Consider the following 25,552-nt stretch of genomic DNA (forward strand, 5'->3'; position numbering starts at 1 on the left):
AAAGATGTGTCTACTAATGAGTGAAACCCACAATTCAGGCCATAATGTTGACAATTTGTATTGATCTATGCTTTTTGGGACAAAATTAGCACCTTACTTTTAGGCATGGTTATATCTAGCAGTGACACTATTATTTCAATAGGAAACAGGGAGAAAACACAATCTCATTATTGCATATGATGTATAGTATTATACAGTATATTGCTTGACCATAGAACTGCCCAGTGCGTAGTGGCTTGTCATTAAGAATCTGAGAGCAAGCCTCTGCTATCTGTCTCATTTGTTATTAGTCGATTTGGTCTCTCTCTTTGGACTTATGGGCTACAGCAATATCTTGCCACATTATATTAATGAGAGAAGCAGAGCTGTGAGGAAACAAGCCCAGCAGTTTGAATGTGCTCTCTGAACACTGATTTTATAGATGATTTTTAAGAAATACATCCAGCTGTGCATACAATACTGCCCAATCTTCTTCCAATTAGATAAGTCCAGTGACTGACAACACCTGACAACTTATTTATCATACACATGATCCATTTCTGAGAAGCCTGGGTCCATATTTTGCCAAGTGGCATGCCCTGTAATTTGCACTGGATTTCATGTGTTTGTGTTATTGTAGGAGAAAGACTGCACTTTCATGTCGTACGGACTTTCCCTGGACGTGGAAATGTCACAGTTCACTGGAGAATTGAGGGGAACCGTGTAGACCAAAACTTTGAAAACAGTACAGGAACTATATTCTTTCCGGAGGTAAATGGACTGAGCTCAAAGACTGAATCTTCTTATGAAATTATGTGTACTTATCCCTGTTAAAGGGTTTTTCTTTCATCTTTACACCCCATTTCCAAATATGTTTAATTGTGCTAGCTTAGACCTTCTCTACTTGGTTTAGTTGAATGCATGCTGACAACTATTCTCTCAATAGAGTAATGACCTATACTCAAATGTTGACGGAAAACACTGGTCCAGCCTCTATCCAGTGCTGGCCACATGACCTAGGCTTTTGGTCACATAACCTTTGACGCAGGGAAGGATCAGCAAATCTGAACACTGATTCTCCATTTCATCAGAGATCACGTGACCAAACACACACAGCCATTCACTCTGATACATAACTGTTTCTTAATTTTCCCTAAATAATTTTGTTTCCTAAATAATTGCACTGCAGTCAGGACTGTTTCACACAGATATACAGTATGTTCATTTTTCATTGTGGTTGACTCTAACAATTCCTTGTAAATTAATGAAATAATTGTAAGCAATTACAGTTCCAAAATGCAACTGTGTGGATTATATGCATTTCTTTATCATTAATAGGGGTTCCTGAACACAACTATTACTCTCCATTTGCTGGATGATCAAATCCCTGAGGAGAAAGAGGAATATCGGCTCATCTTGTACAGTGTGCTAACTGAAGGTAGGAATGATCTTTGAATGCACCTCCAGCCACACGTCATACATTGCACAGTTCTGCTCTGCATTCTGCTTGTCTTGCTTGTGCGTGTCATTGGACAGTTGGTTCTAATTAGTTATGCTTTTCTGACACATGGACATGCTGTTCATTTATTCTGGCCATGAACTTCACCTCCCTGACGGTTCCCATCATGGTTTTTAAAATCTAACCCAGTTCTTCTGATTTATACATGGAAACAGGTGTACATAATGGGTCTTTCTTCCAGATATAACATAGTGTGATATTATTTATTTGTATTTGAATATAAGTTATTTATTTAATACCAAATTGTTAGGAAGTGCTTTACAAATAATGTAGCAACATATATATATATATCTGTTCCTTCCCTTAATTGTGAAAACAGTGCCCCTGCCATAGTTGTAAACACTGTCACTTTACTTTAAATGCTAAAAAGTTGGATGCCATGAGCCCATCAATACTGGGGGGCCCATCAGAGGATTGGAAACCTTGGTCCCAAGCCAGATCTTCACACTTTGCGGCATGAAAGAGAAGTGTCTTGTGATTATCCTTCTGGGACCACTAGGAAGGCAGGAGAATAGGAACATAGACTGAAAGAGTAATAAAGAGCTGGGAGAGTTTCAAACCTTTAGCCATTCTACTCCTGTACCCCACTTGAAACCCACTTGATCACCTCACTGCAACTTGCAGATGGACTCGTCACTCTTTATTTGGTTTTGGAAGCCCAATAAAAGCATGCTTAATGTCTCTGGTTCAGCTCCCTTTGTTTGCGCAACAGTGCTATATAACCACAGAAGCACTTCTGCTTTAAATATCACATGATCCCAAAAAGCCTACTTATAAGAATGTGGTTGTCTGTCTCTTTATTCCATTATGTCTGAATCTGTATTCCATTTTGCTATCACACATGTTTTATTATGGTTTTTGGACAAGACAACAAAATAAAATACACACATAGGATACTTACTATTAGACAGTCAGGTAAGGTCATATCATTGCATAGTAATAGCTGTTATAACAAATCATGTATATTAGATGCTCACAAAGGGACAAAAACAAGGGTACGTTTCACATAATGAGCTCAAAAGAACAATATTAAGAGACCAAGAAGGGGGAAAGGGTAAGAGCATACACCACAATATGTCTACCATTGACTGCTTTTCTGGCTAATAAAGGCAATAGCAAGCATCTTAAATGTGTGCTCTTAGAGTAAAATGGTATACAGAATCACTGTCTGCAATGTTGTCACTTTAAAGACTTAGGACTTTTCTGTGTACAGGGGAAGTACAAGACAATAAAGATATTAAAGGTGTGAGGTGTTGGGCTTTAACCCACAGATACAATTTAGTTTTAGACTGTAGATAGAAATCAGAGTAAATATGTGACCACTCCATGCAAACAGCTTTTATAGCAGTGCAGTTGATATACGTGTTGCTAAGTCTGTCTACGAAAAGATGGTTTATCCAGAAGTCACTTACTTTCTATTGGAAGAGGGAAGTTACAAAAAGATGAATTTAACAATTAGAAACTAACCCTCATCAATAAACCATACTAGTGTTTAGAAATAGAGTATCTGCTGTAATGCGGCTGTGTTTATTTTTCAGGAATTTCTGGACCAGGGGAAGCTGTTCTTGATAAACAGGGATATGAAGCTGTTCTGACTGTAGAAGCCAGTGATGAACCCCACGGGCTGCTAAATTTTGCACCTTCATCCAGGCTTGTTGTAACCCAAGAAGCCAATAAAACCATTCAGCTATTTATAAACCGTGAATATGGTTCCTTAGGTTTGTTGTTTTGTCACTCTAATTATTGATACACTATTTTTATGTATGAATTAATACAGTTGCGTTTTTTTGTTAATTGTCGTTCAGTTATCAATGGGTGTCTCAGTAAACTGAGTTATAAACCATATAATATATTTCTATCTCTGTGCACTTTTTAGGAGATATTAATATCACATATACCACTGAGGATTTGGTACATCAGCTGAATGAGACTGACATCCGTTGTGCAGAGCCAGGACTGGACTACATTGCTGCATCTGGATCACTGATACTGAAAGATGGCCAGACAACTGCTGTAATTAATGTACCTATACTGGAGGTAAAATCTTATCATCTACAACTCTTCTACCACACCAACACTTTGCTATCTATATTTTATTATGTAACTTTGTGCTAAAAACTGTACGTAATTCAGAAAAAGAGAAAAACAACAAAATAGCCCCATCTGGTTTATATGAAGTTGGTAGGCATATTATTCCAGCTAAATTGAGAAACCCCCACTATATATTTGTTATGTGTTTCTATTCACACAGCAGATCTAACAAGAATTTTCATTCTTTTTAGAAATAACATATTTCTTTCTTTTTAGGCATGTCTGCATAGCTGGGCTTTGCAAGCTTCTCTCTCATTTTCAGTAACCAGAAACTCTGCATGTCCCCATCGAAAGACAGACTGAGCTTCCCCTCATTAACATACAATACTTCTAGAGCCTTAAAGGGTTATTAAACCCTCAGCTGTTTTTGCATATATCTACTGCTAGCAAGCAGTAGATATATGCAAAAACATTTAAAAAAACCTTTTAAAAAGGCTTTAAATTCACCTGTGTCTTCGCCGTGCGCTCCCGTCTGAACGTCTTAAAATTTATCAGGCGGCCGCAAATGATCTTGGGCATGCACAGTTCAAATGTTCAGCCGGGAGACGGGGAGAGACACAAGGTAAGTATATGGAGCAGCGTGCACCCGCACAGACTACGTGGGACATCAGAGAAGAGGAGGACAGAGGAGGCAGCGCTAGTTTGGAGACCCACACCAGCGCTGGAGGGACAGCTGAAAAGGACAGTAAAAAAGAAGATGATTGAAGAAAGAGGTAAGATAAGTCCTTACAGCAGGATTGGAAAAGGGAAAAAAGAATTCTGACTTTAATGTCACTTTCACCCTTTGTTGGGACAAACAGTGTTCAAATGTAGTTCTCAACTGATAATGCGATCTGCCAGAATCATATAGATAGGGTTCATTTTTGTTAACATTAATCTCCCCACCCCCTTTGCATTAAAGAGGAAAATTCAGCACAAAGAACACCTTTCTTACATAATCAAGCATTTTTTGTACTTAATGCAGTTTAATTTTTTTCTTTAAATGACGCTACCTGAATGAGAAACATGTAACAAATTTTAAAAAATATGTTATCCTAATTTGGCTGCAAAAGTGAAAATACTCTTTAGATTGGTCTCCTCCATGCATTTACATTGCATGGAATTATTACTTGTATTATGCCACTAGGAACAAGTTTACCCTATCACTGAGCCAAAGTTGGGCACCATCTTTTGTGCCTTTGTCCTCCAGATAAACAACTAAGTGCACAGCTGAACTATAAATACGTTTCTTAATTGTCAAAGGGTTTGTAATTATCTTTACTAATTCTCGTGTTTCAAGCACCTCTGCAAGACAGCAGAGCTAGATCTGAAATAAATATGTACACTTACACTGCCTTTGCTGGCCTCCTACTGAAAATGCCAGTTACCTGACTGTCTATGGCCTCATAGACCCCAAAAAAGCATGCAGCTTGTCAGCGACTCTAAAAATGTTGAAGGCAGCTAGACATGATTAACGTGGCAGTCAGAGAAGTATTTTCAAACAAAGAGGTCAGCAGTGGCTGTCCCTATATTTCTCTCAACAAAGTTTTAATTAAATGCATCTTTGCTGATTTCTTTTCCAAATTGTAATATAATAATATCTGCTTTTTTTAACAGGATGACATACCAGAACTTCAAGAGCACATTTTTGTGACGCTAATATCAGTTGAACTCATGGTGAAGTTACCAACCTCCTCACCTCCACGCCTTGGTATTCTTATGTTATTATGTATTGGATTTATACTCACTCTGGCTTATTAAATGTTTGTATGTAGAGCCTATTTGTATTTATTAAATGTGAAAAACACAGAAACCTGTGGCTGATCAGAAAACAAATCAAGGCTTGCAATCCATTTAGAATTACTTACATTAGTTATACTACTTATTGTTTTCTGAAGTCTTTAACTCTTGCTTTTATTTTCATTTCCTTTCTTGCATGCTAATAGAATTAATCTATTACAGGATGAAAGGTAACAACAAATCTTCTACAGATAGATCAGTTTATTCATTAACTTGGTATTAATATAAAATTATCTTTTTTTGATACCATGGGTTTTAAGTATTGCACATAGCTAGCAATCATATGACACATGTCATGATACTAGTGTAAAAAGAACGCGTCTCTTGGTGCTATGGGCAACAAACATCTCACCTTTCCTGTAAATATGGCTCTGTCTCTTCCATAGTATAAGGCCCCGTTCACACCAGGACGGTTCGGTCACGCTGATTTGTTGACGTTGAACCTCCGAAATGAACAACCCCATACATTCCTATGGGGACCGTTCATGCAACCGCGCGGCTCCGTGTGATATGAACCACCTGCCCCCCAAAATGCTCCCTGAGCTAATTTATTAACATTGATCATTGCGATTTCCATATAGATGTCAATGGAAAATCGCTAATTAGCGTGTTTTGGATGTTTTTAATTGCATTTCAGCAGTGAAACACGGTTAAAAACGCCCTTTCAAAAATTGCTTCTGTCCTGGTGCGAATGGGGCCTAAATGGTTTATTAGTAGTAAAAATTGGTTGTCACTTTAAATTTTTTAACTATTATTACAGCTTTACCTGTATGTCTTACTTTTACTGTCTTCTTGTCCGTTTAGTTGTTATACTGTATCAATCTAACACTTTTATGGATGTTGGGTTATCATGGAGTTTTATATCTTTTGTTTTTGTCTTCTTTAATTGTTGTTCATTATTGTCAAAGATGTTGAAGGGATGACAGCTCAGATCATTATTGATGCAAATGATGGTGTCCAAGGAGTTATAGAATGGCAGAGGACAAGGTTTGCATAACATATTCCGGAACTTTTTGCTTCTAGTTCTTAGCTGTGTTAAAAACATTTGTGTATTTTAGAAGTTAAATGGTATTGTCACCTTCCTGGCAAATTTAAAGTAGATGTCCACCAAAAACTTTCTGTTCTTAGTTTTGGCTAGAATGGGGAAGAGTTAGAATCCATTAGTGAGATTTACCTTCGCTTCCTCTCCTGCCGACAACTCCTAACCAAAAAGTAAGAGTAGGTCTCCAACAGAGACTCGGATAGAAATGCTTTTCTTTCGTATTGTGGGGTAAAGCTTGGGCCCCTGTCAGAGTTTTATTTCTTGTTCATAAAGTCCAGTGAGAGTGCCAAACAAAACAGTTTGAGAATTCAAAACCTTTTAATAATAGAATTGGTTTACAAATGACAACGCAGAACAGCCAATGCATTTCAGGGGTTTAAAGACCTCCCCCTTTATCAGGGTTACGAAAAAAAGATGTAAACACATATGAAATCTTCTCAAATTAGCTCATTTAAAATTAGGTTGTAACAACTTGTTAATAAAAATATATAAAATCATCAGGATATAACTATCATAACTAGAATCATAAAAACTGGTGTAAGCTAGTGTCTGAGAAGATGCATTAGGAATGGAGGAGAACATCCTTTTGTAACCAGTAAAACAATTAATGAAAATAATACCCAATCATGTGCAAGGAAAAAAAAACTTGCTGACAGATGGTTGCATCATGGAAGTCAGAAGAGCTTCATCTCATTCAAGCTAAGAGAAATTTTCTTGCAAACCCTAGGGTCTGCTTCTGTTTATATCATACCACAAATAGAAAGTAACAATCTTTGTTTGCAAGTTCCCAATCCTCCTTAAAAACAAATATTATGCAATTTGTGGCAGTATTTATGCTCCTTTTTTTCCAGAGTGCAACCAAAGCAGGTATATATGAGCCCAGATTAATGAGGCATATCCTCCACAAGCTTCACACTATGGGGTTGAATAACCAAAGGCAAATAGATTGTTTACTTTGTAAGGGAATTTTCCCTTAGTTTAGTGTATGATGTGATGCTCTGCTGACTTCCATCATCCAATCATGTGCCACCAAAAATACAGCTGTTTTTTTCCTTGCACGTGATTGGGCATTTTGTGCAAAGTTAATTTCCACTGTATTTACTAAGCTTATGGTAAATTCCTCTGCATAGTGAAAATTCCCTTGCAAAGTAAACAGCCTGTTTGCCTTTAGTATTCTATATGCCTCTCAAGAGCCATACCCCTCAATTGTCTTTTAAAGTGTCTGTTATTTACAACTTTATGGACTTAATATGGATTAAAGTGACATTAAACCCTCAGATTTTTTAACATAAAACAATACTGTAATGTGTGCCTTACTGTAATCCATGGTTGTTTCCCTTCTCTTTGATGCTCTTCCTTTTAAATATGTATCTGTTCTCATGCTTGGAGAGAACTTCCCTTTTCAGCTCAGGGCCTCTTCCTTTAGTGCTGGCTCAGGTTACAGCCTATACAAACGGATACACAGACACCGTGTGAGACAAGGCAGTCTGCTGAAAAGGGATGTTCTCTCCAAGCATGAGAACAGATACATATTTAAAAGGAAGAGCATCAAAGAGAAGGCAAACAACCATGGATTACAGTAAGGCACACATTACACTATTGTTTTATGTTAAAAAATCTGATGGTTTAATGTCACTTTAAGTTTTAGAAAATCTGCCCCTTTAAAAGTTCTCTGAGCCTGGTGCAGCCAAGTGTCCAATGCATGTGGCAAATACCAAAATACATTTCCAAGATGTATAGCTGCTCCCATAGGCAGTGCAGCTTCACAAATCAGTAGTACAAAGTAGCTTCATGAGTGCATATTGCAGCACTGTAATGAGTCTCCCCCAACACTGCATTATCATATGCTGCAGTCCTTGTTGTAGTGTAGATGCATATGTATCTATACTGTTTAAAAATTAGCAAAATAACTTTCATTTTCTTTTTTTCCCTTCAGCTATGAAGTCAATGAAACTCATGGTGTTTTAACACTGGTGGCTTATCGGAATAAAGGGACATATGGGAATGTGTCATTGTTCTTCTATGCACAGAATATTGGAGCCCAGTTGGGAATGGATTATAATGTTACATCAGCGGTAAGAATTTGCTGGCCAGATACAGTTATAGCATGTGCAGCAAAGGTGTGCCAGTGCCAACATACATTTGGCTTTAATTGTTGTAAAAGCTACAATTTTCATTGCATGTCAAAAACACATCTTAAATACCGAAGTTACAAAGCAGACATTACAAATAATCTGGCAATCATCCTTATTTGCTGCTCACAATGCTCAGTGTGTTTTTCTTCAAATGAAAAGTGATATAGTGATTGCATGTACCCAAAGTGGGATATATATATATAACGGAAAATTGTTATCACATACTTACCGTAATTTTCCTTTCCTGGCATGGGTAGGGGGGGATCTCCTCCAAGTCTATACTGTAGTCTATACCTTAAGTTAGTAGATGTCATGACTTTCCTATACCTTAAGTTATTCTGCTTTTTCTCAAATAGTATACTGTGTTGATAATTTTACCGATGCTAAACGTCTCCCACTGCATGAGGGTCTTTGTCATCAGTATGGATTGATTTACATTATATGCTGTATTGTTTCTCTTCAGTTCTGCCTTTGGCTGTGTCTTGGGTGTGATGTTTCTAAAGCTAGAATTTGACTCTGAAAGTTCTATAATACTCTATTTTTCTTTTAGATTTTAACATTTGCCGAAGGAGAAAAATATACATTTATTGATGTAACTATTAATGACGATAATATCCCAGAAGGAGATGAAATGTTCCAGCTGATACTTGCAAATCCTTCTCGTGGTCTTGAGTTAGGTCATAACACAACAGGTAAGGCAAAAGAAAAGTACATTTTTGTACATATTTTGTCTCTTTGTTAGTAGGTCAATCAGCTATTAATAAGAATTTTGAATGATGGCAAATATGGACTAATGGTAAATGTTATTCATATCGTTTCCAAATAAGATTTTATAATGAATATAACAAATCCATTATGCGTTTAATTTACCCTACATTCTGGTCAGAAGTGAGGAGGTAGAACTCCAAATCCTTAGATTAGATAGAGTGGAAAAGGTAAAGATCATATTTTGCTGCAACCCCATTGCAGCAACATTCTCTTCATGGTTTTTGTTAAAGTTCCACTAACACATATCATCCTGTTTCAATATTCCAATTACATTTAAACATCATTCAAACTGTGTGTTTCTCAATCACATTCTAAAGTCTGTTTCTAAAACAGGCTGAAAAAAAACAGTTGTTTATTCTTCTAGCTTGTGTATTCTATCAAATTATTTGTATTTGATCTTTCAAAGAAAAAAAAAGTGATTGAAAAAATACTTATTGAAAAGAATAGTCAATTGCATTAAATATACAACTTGGTCTGAAGGAAAAATAGCAGCAAACTTGTGGGGCGAATGGAAAGAAAAAGTATCCAAATATTATTCAAATCCCAATTAAATATGAAAAAAAAGCACAACTGTTGTGTATAGTCAGCTTTAGAAACATCAGCTGTTTTCATTGCCTAACATAATGGGAATTAGCTGACAGCTGTCTCAGCATCTAACTATTGAAAATGTTGTAAGCACATTATTTTGGCATCAGGTTCTGCACTATTGAGAAGCATAGTATGGAGGATTATGGTTGATTTTTTCAGTCTTAGAGCGTTATTAAACTCTCCAAGAAAAATAAATAAATATTGTAGCTGCATCACTTACATCACATTTAGTCGTGGGACATGTAGTCCTGAAGATTTTGAGCTCAGCTGTGCCCAGGACGAGCTCCCACAGAAGTTTGTGTCATCGCTGGTCGGAGAGACACAGGAGGCAACGTCAGAACATGTGAAAAGTAAGGAACTAGGGCACAAAGAAGAAATTAGCAATATATCAACTGTTGATTGGGTGGAGCATAAATGTGTAGAGCAATATAACAGTGAGGGTTTAATACTACTTTATCTCATGTTTGCTGTCCCTAATACAATTTAAAATAGAACTATGGGTTAACCTTTTTTCCCATAGTTCCCTTTAGGGTCACAGGAGGACATATATTAACATCCTCCCATGGCCCACCCTATAGTTCTCCTTTAATGGAATGGTGACTTTTCAGCCTAATTAATTGCCTCTTATTTATTGTTCTATGTATGTTTTGTTTCCACAGCTTCTATCACAATTCTGGCCAATGATGATGGTCATGGAGTTATATCATTTAATAACAGCGATCACTTTTTCCTGCGGGAGCCCACAGCGATGTACCTGATGGAGAGTGTTGCAGTGTTGTATATTGTCAGAGAACCTCCACAAGGGATATATGGGACTGTCAGTGTCCAGTACCTGATCACTGGAGAAAATGGTTCTGATGCATCTGGCGACCTAAGCCCTATAGAAGGATATGTTGTACTGGAAGAAGGAGAGAGGTTTAAGGTAATGCTAATGTTCAACAATCTAATATAGTGAATACCGTATATACTCGAGTATAAGCCGAGATTTTCAGCCCATTTTTTTGGCTGAAAAGTGCCCCCCTCGGCTTATACTCGAGTCAGCGCCAGCGCGTCTATATGATAGGTAGCCCTGTACCACCTTTTCCACTTACAGAGCTAGGTTATTTTTCTTTTAAATAAATATTAATGTAATTTTATTGGTATCTATCTACCATTAGCTGCCTCATTTCCCACCCTCGGCTTATTCGGGTCAATACTTTTTCCCAGGTTTTTTTGGTAAAATTAGATACCTCGGCTTATATTCGGGACTGCTTATACTCGAGTATATACGGTAAGTTGCGCTTGATCTAAGTGAATGTGAACACCAGAGTAAAGAATAAATCATAAACAACACCTAAACATCTATATAAATGCCATAATCTTCTATCTCATTGTGTAATCGATACGTCAGTGTGTAAATGTCCAAGAAATTATTGAGGCATGTGATATGTGGAACGTGTGTTCATCCACCCCACAATATATCAATAAATATATGTGTGACAGACGCGCCGGGCTCACTTAATGTAGCTCGGAGTAATCTGTGACAAACAACAAAAATTATAAAGCAACCTAGTTGAAATCACCCGTGGGTCTAGTACTCTTGCATGTGTAAACTTAATCTGGTGAACAACGATAGTGGTTTCAATACCTAATCGTAAAAAAATAATAATAATAGTATGCACACACTTATTAGTGTCTCGGTGACCGGAAATGCGCAGTGATTAAATCCAAATTAGTGAAATCAGATATATTTTCTAATTCCCCTCTTAGATGTGTACAAGGGGTTAAATATAAAAAAAAAAAAAAAGCCAACCGATGTACGGCTGATTTCAGCTGATATACGGCTGAAATCAGCCGTACCAGCCTGAAGTGAATAGCCGAACAGCGTTCGGCTCACTTCGCTTCAGGTCGGTTGTTCACTCGGCTGCCTACGGCAGCTTAGTGAATAGACCCCTAGTGTTTCAAATTTTCTCTGTCTGAAATAAACAACATATTACATTATTATATCTATTGCACAAACAGTTTAAACAATCAATATCAATAATTATGTTTTCAAAAGAGGGTAATTGGAGTCAGCTGTTCCAGTCAGTCAGATGGATGGTTCAGAGGTTCCCCACTGTATAAAAAAATTATTTGTTCACAGACAGCTGGACAGAGTCTGCCTTTCTAAAATCAAGATATTTTCATTTTTTCCATTCACGTCCAGCATGTATGATCAGCTTTGAGAAGTACACTTTGTTAGGAGAAATGTGATGCTGATTAGTTGTTGCTGATTTGGTGTTGTTGCTGGTTTGGTGTCTTGACAGACTTTGGAAATTTCTGCAGTTCTGGATGAAGAACCAGAGATGGATGAACATTTTACCATTACATTGTTTAACCCTACCGGGGGAGCTAGGCTGGGCACAAGTCTGCAAACTGCAATAACTGTGCTGCAGAATCAGGCCCCACAAGGACTTTTCAGCATTTTCCCCACACATAACAGGTAATTCTGAGGGGCACACACAGGTATGAGTTATATGGACAATAACCTTTTGCTCGCAGTACACAACATTTCACTAGAGATCCTTTTTGATGAGTCTTATTTTGGCCCTTTCCCACTTAGTATGTATGTTAAATATTTTTCATTCATCATTATTGCTCTATAAATGAACGGGTCTATTCACTATAAGGTGAAGAGTTTGGAGAAGGCAGGCGAAGGGAACAATCTAGGACAACATAGCTAAACTAGAAAGTGAGCTGGATTGGAGAATTTTTCCCAATCAGCTATTTTGGCCTAGATTGTTCACTTCTCCTGCCTTCTCCAAACTCTTCACCCTTTTGTGAATAACCCTGTAAGTGTCAAGATGCCCCGTCCTGTGTAGGGTCAAGAACTCTACATATCTCCCTGTGTAGGTGATTTGTGCTTAGTAGATAATCAGACTATAAGACATCTAGGGTAGCAATGTTCCACCTTTAAATACTGGGGCTCCAAGAGTCAGTGCCATTTTCTGTGATTCCAACTGTAGAGTTCATTTACTAAAGGCAAATAGGCTGTTCACTTTGCAAGGGAATGTTCACTTAGCTTAGTAAATAAGGTGAAGCACTGCTGACTTCCACTATCCAATCACATGCAAGGAGAAATACTGTTTGTTTGTTTTTTCTATTTTCCTTTCACATGATTCGGTATTCATTACAAAGTGAATTTTGATCACATTCACTAAGCTGAAGGAAAATATAGCTGTGTAAATCTGACTCCAATTCCTACAGAAACAGGATATCCCCTATACCAATACCAAGCTCATGTGTGACAAAACACTCAATGTATATGGGATCCCACACCTCTAGCTATAAGATGTTCAGTATATACGTCACTCATCCTCAATATGTAATGACTAAGTTGATCTGAACCAGGAAAACAGATGATTCTGTCTGTATTCAATAAACTATTCATTAGCTGGTCTCATACACAATATTCTGCCTGCCTATCTACTGACCTCCTGGACTTTATCCAGGAGCTATCACTTCCTTTACAAGATAGGGCATAAAAGTGATAACCTTCTTTTTTATTGATTTGAAAAGTATCCTGCTTTTCTTCACTTTTACAAACTGATGTGATGATAATTAGCTTTTACAGGAATGTAACTTCATGTTTTTCTTTTTGTTTAACCTCTTTGCTCTGGGAGCTTAGGACGAGCTCTGTGACAGTCGAAGAGAACAATGTGACAGTCTATCTGAGAGTTTCCCGCAGCAATGGACTGAATATGTCTGTCAGTGTGGAGTGGGAGACTGTATATGGAACAGCCTTTGGCATAAGTAAGACATGTCATTGTGTTGTATTCTTCACCAGTTATAAGATCCATTGCTTCTACAATACTGAGTTATTGAGCCAACACTAAATTGCTTCATATCAAATAGCAGTCCACTAACCCTGAAGAGGAGAGAGCTCATTTACTTTATTGGTTTTCAGTGATGTTGGTGTCTGATGAACATAAGTTATAGCAGTTTATCTTTTTCACTGTTTTATTTCTTTTTTTAAATTACAGGTATTTATTAGTACCGACAATTGTTAGCAGCACTTTACATACTGCACATTCACATTAGTCTAAAAACATTTTCAGCAAATACACAAAATATCTGTTGACCATGCCAGAAATGCAGTGTCCTTGTCATTGTGCTTGTGAGCCTAAAGCACAAATAACTTTATATTTACCCTATAACCTTACCTGAATGTGTAAACTACTAGTTCCATCAATCCAATATGTAAGGGAGATGAACAAAGGCAGACATGTTTGAAGTGTCCAGCATGTATGATCAGCTTTGGGAAGCACACTTTGTTAGGAGAAATGTGATGCTGTGAGTCAACCATGGCTGTTGTGACAAAGTCTGCGTGACAACCATGGCTGCCCCCATAGATGCAATGGAGATATCATAGTAGACATGAATGGATTGCCAAAGGATTACCTGTCAATTTAGGATTACCAGGTTAAAATATAATAAAAAATGCTTACAAAAAGTAATGCAGACACCCCATCTAATGACTGGTAAGCTTAAGTTTTAGTTTTTGGGTTTACAAACGCTTTCAGTAAGGGAAATGGTTATGTTTTTTTTGTAGGTACACCTTATTAAATTTCAATTAAAACATTTACATTATATATATTAATTGAAAAATATATGTTTTTGTCATTTTAGAGGGTTCCTACAGTGTTTTATCTGTTCTGCAAAGTTTCTTCAATGTGTCAGCAAGTGGTTGGTGTTTCTTCTCCCATGATGGTGTACAGTATGGTGTACTGACCGCCCATCCCACTTCCACAATTTATGAGTGGCGTGGGGTACTAGTGCCTATTCAGGTATGTTACTATATGAGTCACAGTGCAGATAATGGGAGAAATGTTATATCAGTCAATGCAATTATGGTTACATTGCTCTTTCTTTCACAGGATTTCACAATAGAAAATCCTTGGCATTGCGTGACCTTTAATGTGAATGGCTCGTCATACATTGTTATCACCAGTGGCATTGGCAGTCAATCCTCTAATAACACAGTGTATACTTTCACAAAGAATGGACTAGCAATGGTAATGTACCTGTTAAACACAGATAGTTTTCCTTACTTATATTCATGTATGAGTTACATAGTTACGTACATAGTGGAAAAAAAGACATATGTCCATTGGGTTCAACCAAAAGACAAAAATTAAAAACCTGCATCCTCGGAACCATAAATCTGCAGTTGATCCAGTGTTAGGCAAAAAAACAACAACTTTAAACGTGATAAAGTTTGCTTTAACAGGTAACAAAAACGACTTTGTGATTCCCCTAAGGAAATCAGATACTTCCTGAATCAACATTTTATACACTTACAAATGAGAATAGCCACTTTTATTTTGTGTATTTAGAAACACATCCATGCATTTTTAGACTGTAGTAATATGTTTGTAAATCAGAATCAATTTTAAAAGCTTTAAAGGTGAACCCTATTCGTTGTCATTCCAGAGGCAGACCTTATTAGTCCCAGGAACAAGCACTGCTAAACATTTCTCAGTTGGAGATCAGGACCATTATTTGGTAATTGGAAGCCATGCAGGTACTTCTCAGGTGGGTTATTATGAACTTTTAATTGTGAAAGCATGAGTGTGCAACTGTGCCCTCCAATGTAAAATGTATAGAAGACTAACAAATATTGTTCTTTGACAAAATGACAGTTTAATCTATGGGGTCTATTCACAAAGCAGCCGAAGGATCTAGCCGTAGCTTCGGCCGATCCTTCGGCTAGCTTCGGCCCCAGTAGAACCGAAGGGCCGCTGTATGGGCTATTCACTATAGCCCGTACAGCACCCGAACGTTGACACTCCGGGAGTCTCCCGTTCCCGGCCCCAAGGAGAGATACACTGCTTTTTCTTTTTTCTTTTATTCTGGCACGGAGCCATGTCAGAATAGAAAACAAAAATGTTTTGCCCATTGGAATGCATTGCTAAATTCCTATTGGCTATTTCAATTTGCAATAGCCAATAATAAACTAGCATTGCACCCGCCCCCTGGTGATGGACCTGATGGAGAACTGCAGCAGAGGTCGGGTGCAATGCTAGTTTACTATTGGCTATTGCAAATTGAAATAGCCAATAGGAATCTAGCAATGCATTCCAATGGGCAAAACATTATTTTTTTTCTATTCTGACACGGCTCCGTGTCAGAATAAAGAGGAAAAAGACAAATCAGTGTTTCTCTCCTGGGCGTCGTTTTTTTTTACGGCAGCAGAACCGCCAGCCAATTGAAAACTATTGGGCGGAGCTAGCTGTCAGTGCTAGCTCCGCACAATGGTTTTGTATTTATTTTTTTGGACTTTTTAAACTATTTTTCTGTTCTGCTCGGTCCCTCAGAGGCATTTGGCTATCCACTCACTGCTGTTCGGCATCTATAAGAATAGACCGAACAGCAGCGAGTAGCCTGCCGGGGGTTCGGCTTAGCCGATCCAGATGTTTGATCGGCTGAGTCGAACTCCTCCTGCACTTCGGGTCGGCCGAACATGCTGAGCATGGTCGGCCGACTCGAAGCCACGTGAAGCCACCCGATGTACGGCTGATTTCAGCCAGTATACAGCTGAAATAAGCTGTACCAGCCTGAAGTGAATAGCCGAACAGCGTTCAGCTCACTTCACTTCAGGTCGGTCTTTCACTCGGCTGCCTACGGCAGCTTAGTGAATAGACCCCTAGTGTTTCAAATTTACTGAATAGATACCTTTTAGAACTGCTGTAATTTTGGCATTATGATAAACATTTTGGGACTGTAGGTACCGGTAACTCATCCTAAACATATACCTGGAAGTGCTATTGCATATTTTGTTTTAAACATTTACTAATGGTAATTAGTTTTTAAGCTCCTGGTTCCTATTATTTAAGATAAAGGACCCAGTGGCATAAAATAAAAAAATTCTAGGGTCATTTACAAGGAATGGCTTTACTTTATGTTTAAATCTACAGGAATAGTGAAGCTAGAGTAATTTTTTTGATTATAGTTGTTTTGATTAGTGTTGTAAATGATAGAATTTTATATAACAGTTTGGCAAAATGTATTTTAACCACACTTGTATTTTTGTTGTGTGTGTGAACCAGGTGTTTAAATGGAGCAGTGGTATGCTTGTGTTGCATCAAAATATCCCAATGCAAGGAGTTACAGGGCTGTCAGTGTTCCCTCAGGGAGGTTCTATCCACATGGTCTTGTGCCTCGGAGCATCTAACCACAGTTCTCTGATGTACTCATGGTCCAATAACAAGTTTTGGAATCCACAAGATGTTGCAATCACTGAAACTTCCAGTGTGGAAACCTTGGTTTCTGGTGCCGACGTCTACATTGTATTTTCTCAAGGTATGAATGTTATTACATATCAAATAATTATATTACCAGTAACAGAGTTTGTTTTTGTTTAATGGAAAACAAAATGTATACATGTATGGACTGAACATGCAATTTCCATGCATTCTGTTTTTATGAAAAATCTGGAGTAGGGCCTACACCAGAGTAAGGCTTGTGCACCTTGGGGTCTTTATACCATCACAAAAGCAGGAATAAAGACTGGAAGAAAATGTTGGTTATTTCACTGCAGTTTCAGTTACAGGTGCACCAAAATGAAATTATGAAACCAAAAATAAAAAAAAGTCAGGCAGAAACCGAAAATAATTTTTTTTCAATTTTTTTAAAAAAATTAATATTTTACTTGTATTTATTTTCTTCTAAACTTTTTTTTAAATTATTTTTTATTTTTATATACAAATAATTTTATTTTTTTACTTTACTGTCAGGGGCTCTGAAAAGGAGATTGAGGACACAGAGCCCTCAATCTCATTTTCTGCAGCCCCTTTTATAATGAACAGGAATCCTCTATACTAAGTGTTCCTGCCCATTCATAACTTGTGGACATAGTATGTTTACTATATCCACAATCATGAATGAACAGGAAGTGATGTATAGCGCTTCCCATTCATTCATAATTAGGGACAAGTAAACATACTATGTCCTCAATTATTTACAAGCAGTCAGAGATCATTGATCACCACGGTCTATTTTGGCAGCTTACTACTCCCCCACATCGCCAGCTCAGCCTCCTGTGACAGCTGTCTCTGCCCCCACACCGCCACTCCATCCTGATTTGCCACAAGAGTCCGAGTAAGAGGAGAGCTCGGCCTCCTGTGAAAGCGCTGACAGCTGTCTCTCCATCCTGATTTGAGTGCGGTGGTGCGGGAGGAGAGCCTGGCCTCCTGTGACATGCACCGCTCTGCTTCCTCTGACAGTTTCTCTCCTCCCTTCTCTCCTCCCTAATTACCAGGACAATATATACAGTTTAAACTCTATGGATGGCACATACAGTACTGGCTCTGTAGGGGCAGGCAGGTATAGGATGAATATAGGTCCATGGTGTATAAATGAGTATTCAGTAAGCAGAAACCTTTGAAAAAAACATTGTAATGGTAGTATCACCCATATATATTAATACTACCCATCTTTCACAATGGCGTTACTTAATAAGTATGTGTTGCCTCCAGAGCCATCAAAGTTGGCTAGTTGTCTTTGACTGGCATTGCCTGGTTCCCCAGAAGGCTGCTGCGTGGGACCTAATGCAGCCGAATTAATTTGACAAATTAAATTGCCGAGCTCCAGAGGTCAGTTGTAATGCAGAGTGCAGAGGTCAGCAATGTAATGCATATAACAGAGGTCAACAGTAAACGCAGAGGTCAGTTGTAGCACAGACTTCAGATGTCAGCGGTAAACCCAAGTACAGAAGTCAGTGTTGTGGGGCACAGTACAGAGGTCAGCAGTGTAGTGCAGAGTGCAGAAGTCAGTGGTGTGATGCAGAGTGCAAAGGCCAGCGGTGTGACGCAGAGGTCAGCAGTGTGATGCAGAGTGCAGAGGTCAGCGGTGTGAAGCAGAGTGCAGAGGCCAGCGGTGGGGGGTTGTCCAGCCACCTCCTTGTGCCCTCACTTCAGGACCCACTCTCTCACTGCCAATGGTAGCTCTGCAGTCTTCCTCTCAGCCTATGGCAGCTGAAGTGGGAGGAGGAAGCTGCAGATGGCCATCAAGGAGCCTGACTATTCAGCAGGCATTCAGAAAGGCAGGCGACTTTTTTTCTCCTGATGAGCTGCAGAGATGATCGTGGCAGTGCAGTAGCTGTGCTGAGGTCCCCGCAGCTGCGATCCCTCCTACCAGCTCTCTCTCTCCTCCTGGCCACTCTGAGCTGCAGCAGCCAGGAGGAGAGAGAGAGCTGACAGGAGGGATTGCAGCTCCGGCTTCCGGCATAGAGGGCCGGGACGAACATGTTTAGGGTGATAGTGTTCGGCCCGGCCCACCAGGCAAGTGCTCGGTATGCCCGATGGCCAGTCCGGCCCTTCATACAGAAATTATTGAGATCTTGTTTTAAAAAGGAACGTCAGGAATTAAAACAAAAACCCTTGCAGTGGGGCTCATTTTGGTCTAGGGACAAAAATAAAGTAAATACACTCACCTGATCCTCAGTCCTGCCTGGCTGCTAGGCCATTCCCACGTAACCTCTTCTCCCCAGGCTCCAGCGGTCTAAGGACAGATTCATTAGGCATGAAGGACATCGAGAGGCATGCCACAGTCAGAGCAGAGGGAGGAAAAAGTGAGCAGTCACTGCCTCAGGACAAAGGAGTTCCTCTTTAAAGTCTTTTTACTGCTTGTTCAAAATAAGTGAATACGTCTCCATGATCTGGGCACAATTCCACTTTAAATTCATTTTTTAAAAAGGTTAAAAAGGTAAAGATTGGTTTAGCAGGATAAAACAAGTAATGTGAAATTTCATGTACAATGTGCAGCTTTACTGAAAGGGGTCAGCTGATTAACAGGGGTTCTTTGGCTTGGTAATTGTGAGAGCTGATCAAAGTATCTTTTGTTACTGTATGACATTTAAAATATGTAAATTATTACAGTTACTGTAGGACTGAGTACAGAAACAAACATAGACCAATTGGAACTGCAATGTGAGCTATTTGGTGCTATATATATAATAAACAGTAGCTTTTAAATAAAAAATATTTCCAATATTATAAATGATATATGATTAAAAAAAAACTGTCTGGTTTACCTTGCAGGACAAAATGACTCCATTGTTATTTTCCTATGGGAATCAGGACAGACATGGATGAGGAAAATCCAGACTATCCCTTTCAGAGCTGCAAATATGGTTCATGCTTTCATACCCCCTTCAGGGTTAGGTAAGTATTTATGTCTCTTCCAAATAACCTTCTTATACAGCATTAGCATATAGAGAGCCACCTAAGACTGCAGATAAAAAGGCATTTTCCTGGGACACATATGAAAAAAGTATGCTCTTTGAGCACTCTTTTCATCCCTTCGCATACCCATTAAAAAAGTTATTGTCAGATATGACTTTACTTTTACAGGTGCCAGAAATGTATCCCCAAGAATTGTAAACTTAATATATATTTGGATAAAATATGACTACTTTTAGCTATCTCTTTCCATGTGTACTGTTTATAATATTGTCTGACAGACATTTTGTTTACATTTTGTTAAATACTTGCTTCCTTTTTATGAATAGATACTTCAACCAATAAGGAGGACTAACGTTGCAACATATTAATGTTTGCAACTCACTGCACATGTTTTGCAACATTTCGCATGCATTTTCAACTGCGCAGTAATTGCGCCCAGCATTTGTGACATTAAAAGACATCCAAACTGTCATACATTCTGGAAGTTCTCCTGAGCACTTCTTAAATTAGCGCAAAGATAATTCAGGTTAATACCCTCGTTAGCTAAGAACTTCAGGACTGTTTAGCTGTCTTGCAGGAGGTTGCCCACAAGTTTTTGCCAATTTTGAGACAACTCTAAGGACTAGTTCACACCACAAACAGTGTGTTCTGGTGAACCAAACTAACTTGCGCTAACGGAAATAGTAAAACTAAATTAAGATGGATTAAAATTTAAAATAGATATTAATATGACCCCGGAGCTAAAATTTCTAAAACCAAAAAGGAAAAAAGCTGCTGAACTCAGGCTAAAAGCCTACAGAATAATGGTGTAATGAAGTGTACAGCGCTAAATGCCCTTCAGGAAATTAGATAACGGTAGGGATCATATGGTGTCACCTCCGTGTCAAGCAATCGTGAAACAGTGTATATATAATAAATATTTGTGTAAAAACTTATAGTACGTTATAAAATGTGTCAGCAGGTGTCATAAAAGGCGTGTCATACATGAACCTTATTAAATAAATAAACAAAAATCTTCAAAGAACATGTGTCATATATGTGAAAAAAATATTATTGTGAAAACAATATTAAATAAATAAATAAATAAACATGTGTCATATATGTGAAAAATAAATATATCACAATATAAAACAGTCGGTGTTGTTTTCTTTTGAAAATAAGTAGAAGTATGCACTTATAATATAAAAAAAAGTGTGTTCTGGCTCACTTGGTGCCGTAATGCACTGGATCGCATCTCGGCCCGCTCCCTGTGTTCAGGGGTGGTCATAAAAAATGCTGCATGCACTATTGCCCGCACCCAAATGCGTAGCACATCAATGCCTGCTTTCCAGTCCAGTGCAGTCAGAAAAAATGCAGCATGCACTGTTTTATCTGACTACATTGGACCAGAACGCAGTCATTGATCGCACTGCTGCCGGGGGGCATGGCTGTGGTGGCATTGACTTCAATGTACCGCCACTCCAAACCCTCCCCCCCCCGCCCTTGAACATAGGAAGCCGGCCGGGATGCGATCCAGTGCGTTATCAAATCAGGCCGGAACACACTGTTTGTGGCGTGAACTAGCCCTAACACAATTGTGGGACAATTTATAAACTAGGTTGATATATCTGTCACTATATGCACTAGAAATCAGTCATGCAACAGTTTAAAATGTGCTGATGATGGAATCAAATTGATAAATGTCCTCCTTAGTGTTCAGGATTGGACAACATTTTTCAATATTCTTCTCTGACAATATAATATACATTGAATTTAGTCAATTTAAACCATTTAATTGGTTTTTGGAAGCTTTGCACATGCACACTTTCCATCATAGCAAATTTAATGCTTTTGAAAACGGGCCCTAATATATAACCCACAACAGCGAATGGCAAACCATGCAGATCAATTAGAGGAGGGCTGGTCCATTTTCTACAAATCACACCCTATGCACATGTATACTTGAATGTGATTGTAATTGATTCATATTGGCCACTAGATTAATACTGATAAGAATAGCTGTATATTTGGATAAGAACTGTCTCAATTTGTTTTAATTAATGTGTTTCTTTTTTGTTGCAGCTCATCTATTAGTTGCTGGTGGTAATGGATCAGAACTGTATTGTATGAACGTTGAAAGTGGGCAGTTCTTGCCTTTGCTATTGGCTCAACCCTCTAAGCAGATGACCTTCACCACAATGATGTCACTAAATGTCGCTAAAGCTGTCATTGCTTTGGCAGGCGAATCTGTTTCTCAAATCTATGAGCTGACTTCAGTCTCCAATCAATCTGATTTCATACCCAGGTAAGTGCTAGCAGTTGTAAAGCATACTAGTTACCTTAGCACCACCATCAGAACAGTTCATGTATTACTGCTATAAGGAGCCTGTAAGGATGGTGTAGGGAAGGTTGATGTAAATGGCAGTTGTATGGTATTGTAGCCAAAGTGGAGTTCAAGCTTAATAGGAATTTGATATGAAAACTGCACTCTGCCTACACTTAGGCATAGTGGTGGCTTTGTGATGCTCTGGGGCTGCTTTGCATCCTCTGGCACTGGAAACCTGCAGCATGTGGAAGGCAAGATGGATTAATCGAAGTATCGGGAAAGTCCAAGGAGAAAAGCCATGCTGTCTGTGAGGAAGCTGAAGTTCGGGCATCATTGGACCTTTCAAAAGTGCAATGATCCCAAGCATACCTCAATTTCCACCAAGGCGTGCTTGCAGATGAAGTTCTGGAAGACTCTACATTGGCCATCACAGCAGGGGCGTCCCGACGCAGGGTGTGCATCATCACGCACGCGCCACGTCATTGCACAGGTGCGTGATGTCATCACGCGCTGTTACCTGCCGGCAGCCATCTCTTGGTGATGGACGCCGGCAGAGAGAGGAGGAGACATTCATCCGGCGGGATAAGATGTACCATCGCATCCCCTGTTCTCTCAAGCAACTGTCAGGCTGTCAGTCCATGACCGAGTGCCCAGCTTTTCAGAGGGGGTGTCAGTCATTTTGGTGTCACCCTCCAATGGTGTCACCCAGGTGCAGGCCACACCCCCCGCACCACCTTAGTGACGCCACTGCATCACAGTCACCTGTGAAAATCTCTGATGGGATTTGAGGAAAGCAGTTGCAGCACGCAAACCCAAGAATATTAGTGAACTGGAGGCCATTGCTCATGAGAAAAGGGCGAAGATTCCTCAAGAATGCTGCTAGCAGCTAGTGTCTGGCTATGCATCCCGTTTGCAGCAGGTCATAAAAGCAAAAGGGTGCTTTAGTAAGTACTATAGATGTTTGCCATGAAGTGGGTGAATCATTTTGAGACTACAGTCATTAAAAGTTTAATTTTCAGTTGAATTTAGGGAAACCATTTAAAGCATTCATTGTGTTGACCTACTTCAAATGCTTTTGTTTGATTTGTTCATTGCAAACAGCTGAAAGTGTGTTAATGTTGCCAATAAACCTGATTTGCAATGGGGGTTGACATTTTTGTATTCATATAGATAATATCAAGAAATATATAATTTTAAGATAAAAAACAACTATGGTCCCATGAGCATTCTTACAAATCCTTACATCCTGATTAAAAACTGTGTAGGCTATTCAGGTTTAGGGATGAGCTTCGCGTTCGAGTCGAACCTATGTTCGACTCGAACATAGCATGTTCGAGCGTTCGCCGAACACCGATTATGGGATGTCCGCGGTCTGTTCGACCGCGGCACATCCCACAATGCACTGCGCCGTCCGAAGCGGCAATTGGCTACAGTCCTGCACCTGACCGCAGGTCAGGTGCAAGACTGTGCCAATCAGGGCTCAGTACAAATGTAGAGCCATGATTGGGCAGAGTCACGATGACTCTGCCCAATCATGTCTCACAGCTAAGTCCCTGCAATTCATCTTGAAGGCTTGATATCATCAGGTAGTGCCCTTAATCTTTCCAGCCCAGTGAATTACCTTAAAAGATTACGGGGGACACACTTGATAGCAGCAATCTATCACTTAGGTGAGTAATCTGGGGCAGCAAACTGCCTATGGATAGAGTGACACTTTTATTACCGCCTTCTTACTTTTTGGCATAGAACTTTTATATGTTGTTATCTGTACTTCTTTCTTATTTTTTTAAAGTGTAAATGTATGCAGTTTTCAATGGATATTGGAGGGTTCAGCCACTCACTGGCTTTTAAAAGCCAGGAAACCCAGAATGGGAGATATTAAAGTCAAGGCTGAATGTTCACTGGACTTAATTGTAACTTTTATATTGCCAATTCAAAAAGGAACATCTGACTTGCTTCAGACAAGAGAACATCTTTGATCTCTGATACTGTGATGTACTTTGTCATCCAAAAATAATCAGATGTTCCTCTTTTAATATATCAAACTAAAAGATGATTTTTACTGTAGGAAAGGAACCGTGTTCCTATACATTCTGACACACTTATATTATGCTTGCTATCTCTAGGAGCAATATATCCCCAGAGACCTATGGCTTAATAGTCTGTGTATTTAATGTTTATATCTCAAATCATTCGGTGCAGTGTTTCATTTTATATTAACTTCTGTATACATTGTGATTTTAACTTGTTTTTATTGTTGATATATAATGGTTGATATAACTAGTTGAATGTAAAACTGCAATGTTAGGCACTGAAGACAGGGCCAGATTTATACTTCCTGTCTCAGTATATCAACAAGAACCAACAACCGAAAGAGCAAAATATCAGCCTTTTCTGCTAGAGGTTTGGTTCTAGGTATAATAGCCCGGAGAGGGTGAACTGTAATTACACTTTCCACCATGAACCAACAACCGAAAGAGCAAAATATCAGCCTTTTCTGCTAGCAGTTTGGTTCTAGGTACAATAGCCCGGAGAGGGTGAACTGTAATTACACTTTCCACCAAGAACCAACAACTGAAAGAGCAAAATATCAGCCTTTTCTGCTAGCAGTTTGGTTCTAGGTACAATAGCACGGAGAGGGTGAACTGTAATTACACTTTCCACCAACCAAATGACACACTTTTTTAGAGGGTCATTAACAATGAGTGACAAGCAGGGCAGCAGTCTGGGCCAATTTAGTATACACATGGTTATGTTACTGATAGCAATATCATGTGTGGGTGGCTGTGTACCACCCTCCCTTGGAAACCCTGTTGACTGCTCCCCTGGCCACAGCCTGTGTTGTCTGTGCAAAAAAATCTAACCCTGGCCAAAGAGTGCTGTGTAGATGCTCCCACACCAAAGATAACCACACGCCTTATTTGAAGCCATTGCAATGCTTTTTACTGCACTTCTTATAGTAGCATACAGAGTGCCTACTTACATGAGTTAAAATATCAATGGGCAGCCAGAGCAAGCAGCCTCAAAGACCTGAGGGAGCCTGTGCTATTCTCTCCACAAAACAGCTACAATGTGTTAATATAATCATATTTAATTATGAGTGTGTCAGAACTTACAGTCACTCTTTTTTCTGTGTGTGTATAT

General features: G+C 39.0%; 1 protein-coding gene across 1 annotated transcript in view; it reads left to right on the forward strand.

Moving 5' to 3' along the window:
- Positions 1-25,552, forward strand: part of ADGRV1 (adhesion G protein-coupled receptor V1) — a gene marked incomplete at its 3' end in the record, with an annotated part of 181,443 nt that overhangs the window by 92,710 nt on the left and 63,181 nt on the right. The window contains exons 34-50 of the mRNA XM_018559232.1: positions 620-750; positions 1,318-1,417; positions 3,037-3,216; positions 3,375-3,535; positions 5,186-5,279; positions 6,277-6,355; positions 8,347-8,485; positions 9,096-9,237; positions 10,561-10,823; positions 12,187-12,362; positions 13,548-13,672; positions 14,549-14,706; positions 14,797-14,934; positions 15,353-15,454; positions 16,969-17,232; positions 19,953-20,082; positions 22,165-22,387. Of these exons, the coding sequence (XP_018414734.1) occupies positions 620-750; positions 1,318-1,417; positions 3,037-3,216; positions 3,375-3,535; positions 5,186-5,279; positions 6,277-6,355; positions 8,347-8,485; positions 9,096-9,237; positions 10,561-10,823; positions 12,187-12,362; positions 13,548-13,672; positions 14,549-14,706; positions 14,797-14,934; positions 15,353-15,454; positions 16,969-17,232; positions 19,953-20,082; positions 22,165-22,387 (2,605 nt within the window). The remainder of the gene's footprint in view (positions 1-619; positions 751-1,317; positions 1,418-3,036; positions 3,217-3,374; positions 3,536-5,185; positions 5,280-6,276; positions 6,356-8,346; positions 8,486-9,095; positions 9,238-10,560; positions 10,824-12,186; positions 12,363-13,547; positions 13,673-14,548; positions 14,707-14,796; positions 14,935-15,352; positions 15,455-16,968; positions 17,233-19,952; positions 20,083-22,164; positions 22,388-25,552) is intronic.

The sequence above is a fragment of the Nanorana parkeri genome, unplaced genomic scaffold (genome assembly GCF_000935625.1).
Source record: "Nanorana parkeri isolate BGI_ZX_2015 unplaced genomic scaffold, ASM93562v1 scaffold384, whole genome shotgun sequence".
Taxonomy (NCBI): domain Eukaryota; kingdom Metazoa; phylum Chordata; class Amphibia; order Anura; family Dicroglossidae; genus Nanorana; species Nanorana parkeri.